Genomic DNA, 18,835 nt, shown 5'->3' with positions numbered 1-18,835 from the left:
ATCATGTATACATGTGATTTGAATGTTATCACCTGTTTCTGGCCAAATCATTGTGTTTAGTCTTCAGGGGTGAATCACCCCTTCTGTGGGTTGCTTTGAAGCTCATTGAGGTGTTATGTATACAAAACTGGTTTCTGTGAGACTTCCTGGCTCCCGTGATCTGGGACAGCTGGTAAGGTCACAGGAAAATTTTCTCTAAATAACTTCCTCCGGTATTCCCACTTAGAGACAATAGCCATTTAAGAATATGTGTGCGTTACAGTGCGTTAGGTGTCGCAAGGGGGCTGAGATTTCACTGAAGTTTGGGACGAACCTGGCCAAGTAATTTACCATGCCGAGGAACCGCTGCAGAGCCGTTACATCTTCTGGTGCAGGCAGTTCGCTGATCGCTTGCGTTTTTGATGGGTCTGGCTTTAGACCCTGACTTGTGAACAGGTGTCCAACATAGCTGACTTCCTTCAGTCTGAACCTGCATTTCTTGGAGTTGAGCCGTAGGTTGACTTCACATGCTCTGTCGAGGACTTTCTTGAGATTTTCGTCATGCTCTTTCTCGCTGCTTCCTCCAACGATGATGTCATCGACTATCACAGCACAGGGGTATCCTGTGAAGATTTGCTCCATTGTGTGTTGGAAGACTTCACTGGCACTGCTTATGCCAAAGGGCATTCTGAGGAAACGGAATCGTCCGAATGGCGAGCTGAATGTGGTCAGTAGCGATGATTTGTGATCCAGTGGTATTTGCCAAAAGGAACTCTTGGCATCCAGTGTTGAGAACACGGGTGAGTTTGGCATATGCGCTGCTACTTCCTCCACGGTGCGCATTGGGTGATGTGGGCGTTACACATAAAGTCAGAACCTGATCGGTCGTCTACGGAGAAGCCCAGTTTTACATTCCAGTTACACCATCAATTTGAAGGTTCTCTTTGATTACTTGCTGTGGTGTCATTTCATTTCAAACCTTTATTTATACAGGTAGAAATCTCATTGAGACAGTCTCATTTACAAGAGCGACCCGAACCACCAAACACATAAAACAAGTTAAAGACAAGTAACTCAACAAAAAAATCGAAGAGGCTAAAATCTAGATAAATTAAATTAAGAGCAAGGACAAGAACAGGCGCCCATGGATGCCCTCTCAATATTGCGTATATTCGGGAGCCTCAGTTCCTTTTGCAATAAGTTCCACGTAGATGGGGCAGAATAGGAAAAGGAAAATGGTAGAGTTAAACGTTCCTGTGACCACAGGCCAGAATGACTGTTTCTGCACCATGAGGGATGATATGTAAGAGGGGAACACAGACCCGAGGAGAGATTTATAGATGAATCTGTACCAGTGGAGAGTCCTACGCAAGTGTAGAGATGACCAACCTAGAAGTGAGTAGAGGGTACAATGATGTGTGTTCACAAATACTGACTGGACCGTCCCAGGGCACAGGAAGAACATACTGTATGTGAATTCTTAAAATGGGTGTCCTTCCCCTTCATGATAAAGCTACGTTCTGAAGTTAACCAAAGAAAAGAACACTTGAGGCAATAATGACCAATTCTGATCATTCAAAGGGAGGGGGGAAAAACACAGATGCAGTAGTTTCATATCATTAGTTTATTCCACAGTGATATTTACAAAGTACGACAAAAGAAAAATATATTAGAGGGAAAATAACAGTTTTTGCATTTAAAACGTAACCCTGGGCGTTATCTTTGCATCAGCCCTGAGCGCTGTAGTAGAATCACCCCCCCCCCCCCCAGTTATAATAAACATGCGTAATCAACAGCTCCCGTCAGCTTTGAGGTAAATCTAGTCTCTTTTCAGCGTGTGGCTCGTTTAATCCTCTCACAATACACACTAGCCGCGCGGCCGTGGATGGCGAGCCGGTGGCCTCGCCGCCTGTATGCTAGCTCTCTCCCCATTGTATCCGTAGAGCTATCGGTGTGTTTACCGTTTTTCACACAGCCCGTTGGTGAAGGCCATAGGGCTGGGGGAAGGGGGAGGATGGGGGGAAGGGGGGGAAGGCGGGCAAAACTTCGGTAGAGTGCCACAGGGTAAAAAAAATAAAGAGAAAACAAATCTAAATATTCAATGTGACACCGGACAATATTTAGAAATGCAACTACTACACGTGGCTCTTCAGTCTTGTGTCAAGTCATTTATTATATAAGCCTTATAATGAGTGAGTTATTTTCAATATCTCTCTTCAAAATATTATTCAACTGCATCAAAATAGAATATCTTAAATCACTTTCTGAAACACAATGCCAGCCCCGGTTTGAGGATGGACACATTATCAACACTCAAAAAACTAAAAAGGGGCGAATCCCCAAAAGCCTGTCAGGTGTTCTACTTTCCTCGTAGGACTCACCCACAGCGTAGGACTCGAGCCACACTTTCTCTGCACTGCAGAACAGTGGCACAGGGCACAGCGCTTACTTTTGCAGTCATTCTAATTCTACGGATCACTGTACCCACAGCAAAGGCATCTGGGAATCGTAATGATTTACACGTCACTTCAAATCAACGCTTGGATTAGACAGTAAAACACAGGGTCATGTGACACTAGTTGGCTGATACAGGTGCTGTGGGGATTCATCTCGAGGCTTTTCAAACCTCAAATCAATATCATCATTAAATCACGAGAAGTTTGAGAGTCTAAAATGTATAGAAGCGGAGGTGTGCGTATGTTTATTTATGAAAGATACAACTACCCCCCCCCTCCCTTACTTTTCTTTCTCATATTATTTTAAACTTCACGTCTTATTAAAATAAAAATCCTCTGAGGTGCTTGGCTGAAAGTTAAGCAGCATCTTCACTTTGCTACAAGACCTGTAACAATAATGATATAAATTCTGAACCGTTTTGCAAAAGGCACCGTGTTATTTTTTGTAGCTCTACCTGTGTAGCGGTTCAGCCGATATTACCACACGGATTAAACCGTCAATTTAAAAAAACAACAACAAAGTGAGTATTCTCGCACCAAAAGGTAAACGCCGCTCAAATCAAAACGGATCGACTTGAGATGCGAGAGCTGCTGATGAACTAGAGCGGAGTTGTTAAGAAAAATAAACAAGTCGCCAGTGACGTATTATTGAGTGACTTTTACAGACACGAAAAGGAATATGTGGACCACGTTGGTTTCGGCGACGCGTCTCCCGTGTGTCCTCGTCTAAGGAGACTCGTCCCCTCCCTCCCTCCCGGGGGAGAGCGGCGTCAACAGTCTTTTTCTCTTCCTGTCCTCGCCGAGGTCCTCCTTCACCTCCCGGACGGACAGACGCCGACTTTTCCAGATGCACCTGATGAAACAGAGAGGCCCACCGCCGGGTCACATGACGGAGCACTGCTCTGCCGCGCCCGCCCCGCCGCCGGCCATGCCCGGCAGGTTCAGCGACTCCATGTCGAAGTTGAGGCCAGGCGGCTGAGTAAAAAAAAATAAATAAAAAATGAAGACATTGTTGTCACCCGTTCATGTCTCTTCAGTGATTAAAGGAACGCGGCAACATTTTGGGAAATTAGCTTACAGTCTTCTCCAGAGAGAGACAAGAGGATGGATACCAGTTTCCTCTCCGTGTTCAGTAGAAAGCTATCTGGCTGCACGTTAGCCTAGCTTAGCACAATGAATGGCATTGTCCAACTAACACCGCTAGAAAACCAGATAGCTTTCTACTGAACGCACAGAGAGGAAACTGGCATCTATCTTCTTGTCTCTCTCTGGAGAAGACGGTAAGCTAATTTCTCCAAATGTTGGCGTGTTCTTTTAAACTACATTTGAGGCTAAAGAAGCAATGGTACAACTCACCGCGTCGCCGGCTAGCTCTTTAGGTGGCTGCCCCAAGTCTTGTAGCTGTAAACAATAACACCATAATCCACAGTAAGTTCCATTGACTTGGTCAGAGTACGGAGCGTTCGAATAGACACACATCTTCTTAAAGCAGCAGTAGGCAACTTTTGGAGAAATTGTGTTGCACGTAAAATGGGCTTGAAAAGTGATGCGGAACTTGCTCCATTTCTGCTGAGCAGGTAAACTCACTCAATGCAAATTCCTCAGAAGTTGCTCACTGCAGCTTTAACCCTTTCATTGATTGATTGAACATTTTATTAACAGATTGCAGAATGGGTACAATACAGTACAGCTCAATACACACAATTGTTAACACATTGTGCGCCAAAAACGAGTATACTCGTTATTGCCCGCCATGCGTTGTGCACCAGAAACGAGTTAACTCGTTTTTGGGATCAACATTAAATTTTTTCACATTGGCATTCATAATTCATCCAGCCTCCCTCCGGGACGCAGCTGGACCCTGTTCTGATATTGCAACGCCTCAATACCGCCGCCTGGTGGATTTCGGGCGAGTTACACTCCACGCCAAACCGGAAGTGGCGTTCTGTGCATCTGGGAGAATCCTCCGGTAGTAATATCTTGTAACATGGATCAAGAGACACAATCGAGTGCATTGGGATCGCTTTCGAAACGCAATAATCAATATGATTTCGGCGTTTATTGCGTCATACAAACGTCAAATAATTGGAATATTTTTCCTCCAGTCTCATCGGCGAACGGTAAGAGGAATCTAACGTTATTTTCAGCCCGATTGTTTATTTATTTCACTGCAATCCATCTGATCAACGTATCAACCCATAGTAAAAAAAGACGCTACTGACAATCAAGGAATTATAAACGACCCCCCCCCCCCCCTTTCCTTCACACACGATGAAGCATAACGTATACCGATCATATACATTAAATTTTTTTAATATAGCGTGTATAGGAAAGAAACGCCAATTGATAATCTATCATATGTGTCAGGGCCTATAACTCGCATTTTAGGAATTACTGCAGGAAAACTTTAAAAACATACTTATATTCACGACGGTATTAACACGACAATGTATGAATGAAAAAATATAACGTTACCACATCCGGAACGATAGATGTTGAATGGGCCATAGTAATGTCGATATAGCTATAATATTAAAAAAGTTATAGCCCTGCAAAGAAGGTAAACATCTCCACAGCGTTACAGCTAGGGATGGGTACCGAATTCGGTACTTTTAAAAAGGTACTTACCGAAACACGTCGGTACTACAGAGTATCGATTCACGTGAGATACAGTTTAAAAATATATATATATTATTTTCTTTTTTTAACACTTTTTTCTTTTCATGTCAACGTTCACACGCACAATACAAGCTTACCTAGGATTTGACTTGATTCAACAACAAAGCAGTCGGGGCAATGGCAAGCCGAAAACTGTCGAAAATGTGGTTATTTGAAGTTTGGATTTTTTTTCTTCACAACTGAGATTACATTTTTAGAGACTAATGCCTCTTTTCCATTGCATGGTACCTACTCGACTCTACCCTACTCTACTCTACTCTACTCGCTTTAGGTACCTGGTACTTCGTTCCTTTTCCACTGCAGGTACTAAGTACTCAGTTTGTCTCCGTGTGGGGAGGCGGGCCGCTGGTGTACAGCATGAGAGCTCCAGCATAGCTATGTCCGTGAGGGCTTGGCGCAAGCCAGAGTAAAACACAGTTTTCAATCAATATATTGATCACGCTATGTACGATAGCCATGCTAAAACGCTAGCACATTAGCACCTAAGCACAACAAGCACAACAAGCTTAACAAATCAGCGATGTTTTTTTGTGAGACTAAACTCTCCGCTCTGTGGCAAATTGTGTTGATGTCGGTTTTGTTTCATCAATAAATGAGGCAGAATACAGTGACCGTATCCTTTTTTGTTTATTGCACTTGTTCCTGCTGCAAACATAATGAAATCCTATGAGAGGCTAAATAAAGATGGCGGCTTTCTGTTTTTGTGCAGACGCTCCAACGAGTGACACGTCTCTCTTCTGACCAATCAGTGGTATGCAGTGTTTCACGTGACTTTTCTGGTACCACTTCTACCTGCTTGGAACCTCGACAGAGCAGGGACAAAAAAAGTACCCAAAAAGTACCTGGTATCAGGTACTTGGTAATGGAAAACCGAAAATGCAGAGTAGAGTAGAGTCGAGTAGGTACCGTACCATGCAGTGGAAAAGGGGCATAAAGTACAGAAAAAAGGTACCGGTATCGATTCACAGGTACTGGTACCGTATCGGTTCAAATGTGAACGGTACCCATCCCTAGTTACAGCACTCGCAGACTGGGCCCAAGGATGGGTACAATGCATGGCGGACAATGTGTTAAGGGCATGCAGACCAGAGAAAGACTTTCGTACATCAGGGTCCCCCATTTTCAATTCATCATAACATATGACATACATGACATACAGGTAGACAGTAGGGATGGGTACCTTTCACATTTGAACCGATACCGGTACCTGTGAATCGATACCGGTACCCAACGGTACCTTTTTTCGGTACTTTAGTCTCAAGAAATTTCATTTACCTACCTCAGTCGTAAAAAAAAAATCCAAACTTCAAATAACTACAATTGACAGTTTTTGGCTCGTCATTGCTCCGACTGCTTTGTTGTTGAATCAAGTCAAATCCTAGGTAAGCATATATTGTGCGTGTGAACGTTGACATGAAAAGAAAAAAGTAAAAAAAAAAAAAAAAAAAAAAAAGTAAAAAAAAAAAATGTATAATTTTTTTTCTTCTTTTTTTTCCGGTTTCTCACTTGATTCGATACTCGGTAGTACCGACGTGTTTCGGTTCGGTACCTCAAAAGTACCGAATTCGGTACCCATCCCTAGTAGACAGTACCAGTACGAGTTCACTGCCGCACTACCAAACGGTTAACCCTTTCACTGCGACAATACACAGACGGTTAACCCTTTCACTGCCACACAACATCAGGTTAACCCTTTCACTGCCACACTACAGGTTAACCCTTTACTATCACACTATAGTAAAGGGTTAACCTTCTGTAGTGTGGCAGTGAAAGGGTTAAGGACGTTTTAATCCACAACGTTGTGGTTGACGCCAAGTAAAAGAAGGGGAAGAGGAGGTCAGGGTGTGTGGCTCCACCTCCAGTCACAACTACACGTTCCTTATCAAAACAACCACGAGCAGTCAAAGTAAGACGTCTCACCTGTTGCATTAGTTCCAAGATGCTTTCGAACGTATTCTCCTTGTCCCCATCCCCCTCCTCCTCCTTCTCAAAGTTCTTGCAGATGTCTCCCATGACTTTGGCCTGCTGCTCATAGCGCTTGTACTCGTCCGGTGAGAGGGTGGGCTTGTTGGCGTCTAACCACTCAGGGTACTGCGAAAGGGTGATTGACAATCAATGATCCAATTGGAAACAGGAGACCGATGGGTAAAAGAAAGAGATTAATCAGCACACACACACATATCCGTACCTTGGCGGTGATCTCTTTGAGTGACGGGTAAAGCACATCCTTGGAGAGAAGGTTCTGCATGATGGACTGCATGATGGGAAGGATGTTTCCATCATCCCCGCCCCCTTCCCCGCCGCCCTCATCCAATCCCATGCCTTCCAAAGCCTTGACAAGGTCCTCTCCAGCCAATCCTGTGCTCTGTAACATAGCAGGAGTAAAAATTTTGAGCTTTCATTGTGCAATTACACAAGAACCCTGGGCCCTCATTTATCAATAATGCGTAGAAAGGGTTCTATTTTCGGTCCTACGAATGGAATTTAGAATGTCTCTACGCACAGAAAAATCGGGATTTATCAACCGTGCGTACACAGGTCATACGCACACTCTGTGTTGATAAATACCAATTGTTCTTACCGTCTATGCTCGTGCATTATTATCCATATATGGTAATGAAACACCCCCATGGGATGTGGAAAAATGGACTAAGCCGAGCAAACTCTGAGAAACTTCACTGAGAGCGAGATTGATCACGGAGGTCTAAACAACTAATTTAACGCACTGTCGAACCAAGAAGACACAACGCGTGTTACGGGAGAAATACGCGACAGGCTGACGGACTTGTACAGGGTGATGTTGGATATCAACGACTCCCTAAAGACCCTTGTTGCCTGGGCAGCGCAAAATACTAATAAAGACCGTTAACCTGTTTGGCGTTGGTGTCATAATAACAATGCTGGAATATGAATGCCTTTTTTCGTTTCGTTCTTTTAAAGTTCGATTGGCTACCTGGTATAATATGATTTGTAGAGGCATACAATCTATTTTGATGTCGGTATTAGGTAGCCTATATAAATGATATATAATAGCATATACATTATGGAACAGTAAGTAACTTGCGCATATATAATGCATGGCACATACAGACAGAGCCCTGCGAGGCCTGCATACAGTAAACTAACTTGATCATTAATCTAACTGTTGTCCTTGTATCTTTACGCTTATGAAAACATTAAATAATATGTATAGGCTATAGGCCCTCGTTTGGCCATAACCTATTCTCAAATGGCTATCCGCTGTGCTGGGCTATATCCTCGCTGACGGACCAGTAGCCTTTATCATATCATATTCCTATGTCTCCAAGGAATTGTGGGGCTCTGGGGAAGAAAGGTTGGGAACCCCTGCTTAGCCTATCCTTTATAATGTTATAGGCTATTTTATTTACAGTAGTATATTTATTTTTTTGGTTTTGATCCACTTTTTCCTCCCCATTTTTATTGTTCTCCCATCCCAAAAGTTACAGTATGTAGATGGTGACAGTCAGTAAACCGTTGTAAAAAGTACCAGTTTATTGAATTGAAAACGTAAAAGCAAACTGGCAATAGAAAAGATGTTCAAAATAATCTAGTTCCCTTAAAACACTAACGCTATTAAATAAAAAAAATATATACAGTGGAGTTCTGCTTTAACCCCTGAATATCTTGCATGGGTAGATTTACATAAAACTGCTCTATTAGCTCTCGTCTGCATTGCTGTGGCGTTTTGGAGGTGGCTGTTCCACGTCTGACATGCGTCAGGTCTTGGGGGTTCCAGCAGCGGGATGCCATTTCTGATGGCCAGATTATGGAGCACACTGCAAGCCATGACGATATGGCAAACCTTTTCAGGCCGGTACTGCAGCGTGCCCTGCAGACAGGCAGAGCCATCGACCTTTCAGCAGGCAAATTGCATGCTCCACAGTGACTCTTGTGTGCGAGTGTGCCCGGTTGTAGATGCGCTCCTGTTGGGGTTGATCAGAGGAGTCATCAGCCATGGCTTCAGTAGATAGCCCCGATCCCCTGCATTTAAGTGATGTTTAAATTACAGATACCCCAGTAATAACATTACAATTTAATGCGTTCCTCCCGGCTACCGGCAATGACTCATCAGCCAAATGCAACAATAAATAAATAAGATGCATTCATTTGGAAAGACCTAGTCCAAATGCTATTTATAGGGTTTGACAATAATTACACTAATGTCGCTATATTTTACAATTAACTATAATGAATTACGGGTCATAGCGAACACGCCAGTGTTGAAACTAATGCACGAAAGCTTATTTCCGTGTGCAGTCTTCATATTCTACCGCTGGGCGCCAGGAATGCACGGTCTGAGCTGTGCGTAGATATACGCACAATGTCAAGCACACGTTCAAATTGATAAGTCCCACACTTTGTTTAGAAATTATCGTACGCACGGTTTACGCACATATCTGTGCGTACGCACCATAAATGAGGGCCCTGGTTTCCTATATATATATAGACCTTTTCTACATCGTGTTCAGTCGCTAGAGCGGTGGAACTGGAGAGGTTAATAATGCGCGTGATTTTAAAAAAAATTGCCTTTATTTAACCAGGTTAGTCCAATTGAGACACAATGATCTCTTTTCCAAGGGAAGCCTGCCAAGACAGCAGCTTAATTTCGACAGTTAAAACAGACAATGCTAAATTTGTTACACAATAAAACAATACCAAATCAACAACAGATAGACAAGATACAATCTGGTCAGAGCAATAGAGTTAAATAATGGGCCTTTCTAGGGCTGGGTGATATGGCCAAACATGATATCACGATATCGATATCATATCACTCGATATCCATAATTATCAATATTGTTAAAAGTATTATTAAAAAAAATATATATATTTTCTTTTTTTAAACAACAGATGTGTTTATTTTGCAGCAATTCTTTGTCGTTGCCGCCATCTTTAGTGTTACATCCCCTCACACTCCAGTTCTCAGGCTGCAGCTGGTTTGAAAGCGAAAGTAAACCGGCTTCTCTGCTGGCTGTGGCTCCGGGGGAGTTGAATAGTTCTGGCTCTGCTAGTTTCTTTTCTATCTTTTGGCGCTCTTTTGGTGGACAAACCACCGCACATGTGCACCGTGACTCGCAACTGGAGACTAGCTCTGCTAGCACACATAGCTTACCGTGTACAGACGGTTTCAAACTGTATTTTAAATAAGAAAGCAAACTAAATAAATGGACAAGAGAAAAAGAAATCTCAATTTGGTCAGTCAGTATTGTCATTTGGACAAGCAAAGCCATTACTTTAAGTTGCAGGCAAGAAAGACAAGTCTGTCCACCGTCTCTGGTTTTAAAACTGCCCTGTTGCAGGTCACACAAAAAATAAAAAAAATAAAAATGTTAGATTTTTTTTTTATTATCAATCGATATCGATTATTAAAATATATCGCGATAATTATCGTTTTATCGCCCAGCCCTTTCATATAAAGCAGGAGCAAGAACGACATACGAGGCTGATTCCAAGTTACTCACAAGGTTTTTAAATGTTCTAAGAGAAATGAGCTCCTTCAGGTCCAGAGTGCTCTGTAGTGAATTCCAGGCAGCGGGTGAAAAGTGCATGAAGGAGTGCTTGCCGAATTCAGTGCGAACTTTGGGGATATGTAGCAGATAACAGTCGCTGGAACGTAAGGAGTAAGTACTCTGGGTTCTTAAAATATAACCACATAAATATTGGGGGAGTAGGCCTAAAATGGCTTTATATATAAAGGTGTGCCAGTGAGAGAGACGACATGCAGCCATTGAGGGCCACTCAACTCTGCCATATAAAAGGTACAGTGGTGAGTGAGGGCTTTGCAACATGTGACGAACCTCAGGGCACTGTGATTGCAAATATTTTGCAGGGGCGTGCATACAAAGAAGGTCGCCATAATCCAGAGGCGACAGTGAGGGAGGTAGAGCAGTCGTCTGGCAATCCGGAGGTTCCCAGTTTGATTCCCGCTCCTCCCGGGCAGCGTGTCGATGTGTCCTTGAGCAAGATACTTAACCCCTAATTGCTCCTGATGAGCAGTGTAAGAGCCAATTTACATGGTTGTATTGACATCTGTTATATTTTATGAATTTGTTTTGTATTTATGTATTTGTGTTGATTTCTGCCTGTAGACAGCCATGCCTGATATTGGGTTTATGGCATCAGTTCCCATTGCTCACCAGTAGGTGACTTACGTGGCTACTTAGTGGGTAATGGGACTGATGACGGTGAAGGATTTGGGGTGCTTTTTCAATGTATGTGATGTATAGATTGGGGGGAGGTGACCACAGCTAAAACGGTGAGATCGAAATGTGCATGGAAGACGGTGATAGAACGGTGACCAGTGGATTGAATACACTGCCAGCGAGGGTGTTTGTTGACATTCCTTGTAAGAACATCTGAGATAAGAGCGAGTGTCTCCCAGAGCAGGAGGGAGAGAGGTTCATCTTAATGAAACGTGAAATGTGTGTAAAGGTTATTAACGCAGTTGTCATGACAACACGTCGCATGACAACCAGAAGGCGGGGCCGTCGTTGCGACGACGAACATCTATAAGTCGAACGGTGTTTCCGGGTGTAGGGCAGACTAGAATCTGACCAAGAGCGAGTAGGACTGAGATCACACAGAAGACACTCTCTCCTCTCATCACAGAGAGGAGGGGGGGGGGGGGGGGGGGGGGAGAATGCCACATCATCATTAGCTTCGGCTAACGCGAGGAGGGTTAGGCTAAAGACCAGGCCTGACCACTATTGGACTGAATAACAAAAGGACGATAGACGAACACCCCGAAAGATCATTAGAATAGACTCTTCAAGGACAATACAATCTGTTAACATCTGAGCTGAGGTTTCTGTTTATAGCAATAAAACAACGCTTTTCCTCATAAGGTATTTCACGGTGTCGAAGTGTCGAATTCTTACGGAGGTGGAGAATTATTATGGTTTGCGGATTGTACTGACTGGGTGAGATAAGGATCTTATCAGCCAGTATCTGAGACGTCAGGACCATTAAAATGACACAACGCAGAGGAATTGGATGGAGGGCCAAACAGACAAAGACGTGATACTGGCCAGTTTGATCAGGATCTAACAGTTGATGCCGTTTGGACCCGGATTATTGCTTGCTTTGAAGTTGCTTGAAAGGAAGAGACTGTGTGCAGTGCCGAGGCGTGAAGGGGTAGCCATGGACGCGAGCCAAGCCAGCGAGCGAGCAAGGCCAGCGCCATGGACCCAGCGAGCGAGCCGAGCAAGGCCGGAGAGATAAACAGCGCCATGGACCAGAACAACTGACGGTGAAAAGATAAAGTGAGTCTCAACAACTTCACAAGCCAATAAGAAAACAAACAATAGTGTATCCGTAAACGTAATTAGTTTGACAGAGAGAATGCCAGCTCCATAGTGTGTTTCGGGACAGAGCAGAGTGGCACAGTTTTGTTTTGAAAATCGAAGGTGTTATCTGAAAGGGAACCAAACCAGTCATAGATGACGAAAGAAAGCAAAATAGGGCAGAAGGAGCCATAATGAGAGAGATGAGGAGGTGCTGAACCAGACTGAAATCTGTTATGGCGGGATTGTTATGACAAGACTGTCGCCTGAGACGGCCCACCTTAAACTGGTCGCTGTGGTCTCAAGACGGCCGGAATTTGTTTCGACGGGAGGAAAGTCGGTCGGGAATTTACCTTAAACTGTGTATTATGTCCGATAAGCAAGAGTTTAGTCCGGGAGAAGCGTCCCCTGATAGGAAAGAGAGGAAAAACAGCTGTGTTTTTAGGCCTTGGAAGGAAGGGCAGCGTTTGTTTGTTTGAGAGAGTAGCCATTATGAGCGAGACAAGATGGCCGCAAAAGGGGCCACGAGGAGGATGATACAAGATGGCCGTGAGCCACGAGGAGATAACAAATAAGAACCAGGAAGTGACATGTCAACTAAACCACCATAGAGGAGTAGGTCGCCACCTAGTGGCGGAGAGGGGGTAGTGCTGGGGAGTTTTCATTACCCATAGGGGAATATTTAGATATAGGCCTGTACTACCATCTAGTGGCGGAGTGATTAAATAGTGAATCTAATGAGCACAGAGAGTGGATTATTATTATAATAATAATAATAGATAGAGTTTAATTATACAATGGATTAAATAAGAATTGCACAGAAAGAAGGTGCAGTTATTTGAATGGGTTAATTATGGAATAAAGAGGGAGTTTGAATTCCAGTGGGGCCTTCTCACACCTGATAGATAGGCAGGGTCTTCAGAAGACATGTCACCAGAAGAACTGGCGCACGCTGGGGGTCAAACTGGGATGAAGAGTTGCGCGGAGTGGGTATCGGAAGCTGCAAGTGTCACGCCGGAAGACAACAAACAGGGAACCGCCCTGTAAGATGGATAATAGGTGTGGAGAAGGTGGTAGACTAATAGCAAAACAAGGGAAGTCGAATGAACAGACGACTGCTGGTGTTGTGTTTCTGCTTTCAGCGGGGGGAGACACAGACAGCGGTGGAGACGACCAGGAGACAGACTGGAGGAGGAGGAAGCAGCAGGGGCCAGGCACCGCAGCCTGGTACACAGATCATCCACGACGAGAGAGAGGAGACGGCGGCGGTGGAGGAGCAGATGTGGAGAGGACAGCCAGAGACACTGAGCAGTAGCAGACCAGGGGAGACATTTTTGCCTAGGGGACCACGCCTTGGAAGGGGGACCAGCTCAGGAAAGGAGCAGTCACTGAAAGGGGCCCTTGCCCTAGAAGACGAGACCGGCCCAAGATGGGAGGTGTACTGTAAGAGGGAAGGGAGCGCTCTGATTTGGACGTGGGGTACCTAATAGGGGGGCCGAAGGGTTTAGGTGTGTCGTCTGAAAAGTTGCAATCTGTGTTTTTCTCTGTCTCTCTCTCTCTCTCCTCCATGACCGTTGTTTATCCTTTCTGGTTTGGGTGTGATGCGGGTAATGGAAAACAAAAGGAAAACAGCAGACGGCGGGGCCCTAATTGTTATGAGTCTATTTTTTTGTATAATTAATTGAAAAACCAAGTTTGTTTGTTTGTTTGTTTGTTTATTTACACATATAAAAACAGTTACATATATAATACAATATAGTCCACAAGGGATGTGTAGGAGAATTGCCTAAAAACCCTCAAGGGGCTTGCATGTGGCATTCACCAGGAAGCAAAATTACATTATATCAAGATAAATATAAAATATAAAATAAAATCCCCCCCCCCCCCCCTCTGAACAAACAAACACACACAAGCAGGCCTACATAGACACCGAAGTAGGCACCCCATGCCATACGATTTCTGGTATAGAGAAAACAATCAATGACAGTAAGAATATATAATAAAACGAAAATACAATAACACAATACATCAAGCCATCAGACTACAGTTTGTAAAGGAAGTCCATATGGGAAATATTGGTGATCTAGGAGATGAGATTTCAGTGCTCTTTTGAATTTCAGAAAAGAAAATTCCAAAATATGTGGAGGCAAAGAGTTCCACAACATTGACCCTCGGTAGAGCAAACAAAACTGAGATTGGGAAGTGCGGGAAAAGGGTGGTCTAAGCAAACAGGAACTACGTGTGGGGTAATTATGAATTTGGTGATTGTGGGCAAACATGTCATGAAAAAAAGGGGGAAGGGCTCTGTTTAAAGAACTATGCACAAATAAACCAGTCTGAAGATGATTCACTTGATAAACACTGAGGATACCTAACTTATGGAATAGAGGCTGAGAAGAATGACTTCGATGTACACAGCTGATTATTTTTAGAGCTCGTTTCTACAGACGGTATATGGGCTCAAGTTTGGTCTGATGCGTACTACCCCAAACTAAATTACAGTAATTGATATATGGGTAAACCATAGAGTAATATAACATTGTGGCAACCTCGGTGCTCAGCAAGTGACGTGTTTTTCCAAGAATACCAATACTCTTGGCCATTTTTGTAGTTATGGCTGTGATATGAGGTTTCCATGATAGGGATTCATCAAGCAGAACACCAAGGAATCGTGTAAAACACACCCTAGCTATGGGGATGTCATTGATCACTACTTTAGATGAAGAGTTAAAAATCACAGATTTGAGACAAAAAAAAATGAAATTCGTTTTTTTAATGTTTAGTGATCATTTGTTGCATTTAAACCAAATTGATAGTTTGTTAAGTTCTTCATTTATGACCCTAATGATGGTATCAGGATCTTTATGTGAATAGAATACACACGTGTCATCTGCAAATAAAATTTTCAACAGCCTGTCTGAGACGTTAGGGAGGTCATTGATATATAACAAAAATAACAAAGGCCCAATAATTGAACCTTGGGGCAGACCGCAAAGTAAAGGAAGAAAAGGAGAATTTATCCCATTATAGGATACAGACTGACGTCTATCTTTAAGGTAACTGGTGAACCATAGCAGTGCATTGTTTTTTATTCCAAGATGTGAGAGCTTCTGCAGGAGGATATTGTGATTGACTGTATCAAATGCCTTTGATAAGTCTAAAAAAATACCTATAGTGTTTTCCTTTCTGTCTTTAGCTTTGTATATTTCATTAATTAGATGTGTTATTGCCATATATGTTGCATGTTTCTTTCTGAACCCGTACTGGTGAGTGTAAATAATATTGTGCTTATTAAGATGTTCAATTAATCTTTTATAGACCAGCTTTTCAAGTATTTTTGACAAGGTAGGAAGGATGGATATAGGTCTGTAATGGTTGAAGACGGCTGGGTCATCATCTTTATAAATAGGGATGATCTTAGCTATTTTAAGTTCCAGTGGGACGATTCCCTTCTCCAGTGATGTATTAAAAATATGACATAATGGCTTCACAATGGATTCTTGAATGGATATCAGTAATCTGCCTCCAATACCATCATAACCCGGAGAAGAGTCCCCCAGGTTGATCAAGATCTCCCGAACCTCATCCTCTGTAACCGGCAAGAAGTTAAAACTGTCATTGATTGGAGGATTCATAAACTGAAGGGGACTATGGTTACTAAATGGAATCTTTGCAGCCAGTGTTGGACCAACTTCTGAGAAAAAGTTATTAAAGTTATTGGCAATTAATTGCGGGTCAGTGATAATAACCCCATCAACCTTAAATTCATTAGGCAACTGATTACGTTTATTTTTTTTGTTGAGGATAGAGTTAATTGTTCTCCATAAGAGTCACGTTATTTTTGTTTTTAGATAATTCCATATTGTAGTAATGCTTTTTAGCTCCTCTGATAATGTGGTTTAATTTATTTCTATAGTTCCTAAATTGAGCAAGATAAAATGGAGTGGGATTGAGAAGATATTTTTTATACAATCTACGTTTAGTATTTAGGGATTTGATAATAGCTGGGGTTATCCATGGTTTGATCAGTTTATGATGAGGCTTGGGAGATGCCTGTACAAGGGGAAAACATAGGTCATACCTAATAGGGGGGCCGAAGGGTTTAGGTGTGTCGTCTAAAAAGTTGCAATCTGTGTTTTTCTCTGTCTCTCTCTCTCTCCCTCTCTCTCTCCTCCATGACCGTTGTTTATCCTTTCTGGTTTGGGTGTGATGCGGGTAATGGAAAACAAAAGGAAAACAGCAGACGGCGGGGCCCTAATTGTTATGAGTCTATTTTTGTGTATAATTAATTGAAAAACCAAGTAGTCTGTTGATTCTGAAGGTTGATTAAGAATCAAAGGGGGGAATGAAGGATTTGGGGTGCTTTTTCAATGTATGTGATGTATAGATTGGGGGGAGGTGACCACAGCTAAAACGGTGAGATCGAAATGTGCATGGAAGACGGTGATAGAACGGTGACCAGTGGATTGAATACACTGCCAGCGAGGGTGTTTGTTGACATTCCTTGTAAGAACATCTGAGATAAGAGCGAGTGTCTCCCAGAGCAGGAGGGAGAGAGGTTCATCTTAATGAAACGTGAAATGTGTGTAAAGGTTATTAACGCAGTTGTCATGACAACACGTCGCATGACAACCAGAAGGCGGGGCCGTCGTTGCGACGACGAACATCTATAAGTCGAACGGTGTTTCCGGGTGTAGGGCAGACTAGAATCTGACCAAGAGCGAGTAGGACTGAGATCACACAGAAGACACTCTCTCCTCTCACAGAGAGGAGGGGGAGGGGGAGAGGGAGAATGCCACATCATCATTAGCTTCGGCTAATGCGAGGAGGGTTAGGCTAAAGACCAGGCCTGACCACTATTGGACTGAATAACAAAAGGACGATAGACGAACACCCCGAAAGATCATTAGAATAGACTCTTCAAGGACAATACAATCTGTTAACATCTGAGCTGAGGTTTCTGTTTATAGCAATAAAACAACGCTTTTCCTCATAAGGTATTTCACGGTGTCGAAGTGTCGAATTCTTACGGAGGTGGAGAATTATTATGGTTTGCGGATTGTACTGACGGGGTGAGATAAGGATCTTATCAGCCAGTATCTGAGACGTCAGGACCATTAAAATGACACAACGCAGAGGAATTGGATGGAGGGCCAAACAGACAAAAACGTGATACTGGCCAGTTTGATCAGGATCTAACAGACGGCCAGGTGTGTTTAGTTACCGGCAGAGCCCAACAGTTTTTGACCGTCACATCACGTCGACACAGCACGTTGTTTGGTTTGATTGATTGATTGAATAGTTTATTGGTTTAGAATGGAAAATCACACATATACATTGGATCACAATATGAAAACAGGTATACATTTTCTCCATTTACCAATAGGATTTCATAAAACACAATAAAGCCATAGGCTTGTTTCCATTGTGGTCCTTCATCATTGGTGTCAGTGGATTTATGTACTGGTGTGTGGATGTGGGTGTTTGTAGTGTCTGTATGTCAGGATGTGTGGTATAAAAACAAAAAAATACATACAATAATATTCCATTTTATAGACAATAAAAGAATAAAAAAGGAACAACACATATTAAAACCCTTTGTTCACTACTCCCAGCTTCTGCTACTTATGATCCACCTCTTTATAGCTAATTTAAAAGTGGAGAAGGGGCTTATGGTCTTCAACTCCATTGGTAGGCTATTCCATTGTACTGCTGCTGAATATAGGAATGCGTTTTGGCCTATTTTCCTATTGCATATCACTGGGACGATATCTGTAGGGCTCCCCCTGGTGGCGTGTCCGTGTACATCCCTTACCATGTTAAAATATCCACTGAGGTACTGAGGGACAGTATTCCAGAGTATCCTATGTGTTATGTTGAGTTTTATTTGAGAGACCCTCTCCTCAACCCTGAGCCATTTGAGGCTGTTAAAATGTGTCTGTGTAAGGTGAGTCCTGGGATGGAGTTTTAAAATCATTCTAACTAATTTGTTCTGAGCTGTCTGTAGCCTACCTTTCAGTGCTACTGTGATGCCAGTGTACCAGGAGGAGCATGCATAGTCATAATGACATTGGATCAGTGCCCCTGCCAGGACTTCAAGTTCAAGTTCAAGTTCTTTAATAGTTGTCATACAGAAGTACAGAATACTTTCATACAAAATGCTTCTTACTGTTACGCTCCAGAGACTGTGCTAGACAAGATAGTATCAAATAACATAATAACATAATATAGCATGAATTTAGAAGAAGAAAATGAGGTCACAGTGTTCGGTATAGACATATGTACAATGTTCTGAGTTACCATATAATATACAATACACAATACTATGCAGTGTACTAATGTACAGTACTATCTAGTGCAAAGCAGAAATGGGATGAGGTACAATTTTAGGTACAATTTACAGTAAGGTGTACGAGT

At 42.8% G+C, this 18,835-nt stretch overlaps 1 protein-coding gene across 2 annotated transcripts in view; it reads right to left on the bottom strand.

Moving 5' to 3' along the window:
* Nucleotides 1-1,615: 1,615 nt before the first annotated feature.
* The window catches only part of pex19 (peroxisomal biogenesis factor 19), a 36,845-nt gene continuing 19,625 nt past the window's right edge, over nt 1,616-18,835 (bottom strand). For both annotated transcript variants that reach the window (XM_084327113.1, XM_084327114.1), the window contains 4 exons: nt 7,303-7,479; nt 7,035-7,205; nt 3,792-3,836; nt 1,616-3,410 (listed from right to left, as the gene is read on the bottom strand). In XM_084327113.1, the coding sequence (XP_084183239.1) occupies nt 3,318-3,410; nt 3,792-3,836; nt 7,035-7,205; nt 7,303-7,479 (486 nt within the window). In that variant the 3' untranslated portion in view covers nt 1,616-3,317. The remainder of the gene's footprint in view (nt 3,411-3,791; nt 3,837-7,034; nt 7,206-7,302; nt 7,480-18,835) is intronic.

Source organism: Notolepis coatsorum (genome assembly GCF_963971535.1).
Source record: "Notolepis coatsorum genome assembly, chromosome: 13".
Taxonomy (NCBI): Eukaryota; Metazoa; Chordata; class Actinopteri; order Aulopiformes; family Paralepididae; genus Notolepis; species Notolepis coatsorum.
Note: the sequence above shows the minus strand (reverse complement) of the source record. Positions and strands in the feature narration are given on the sequence as shown.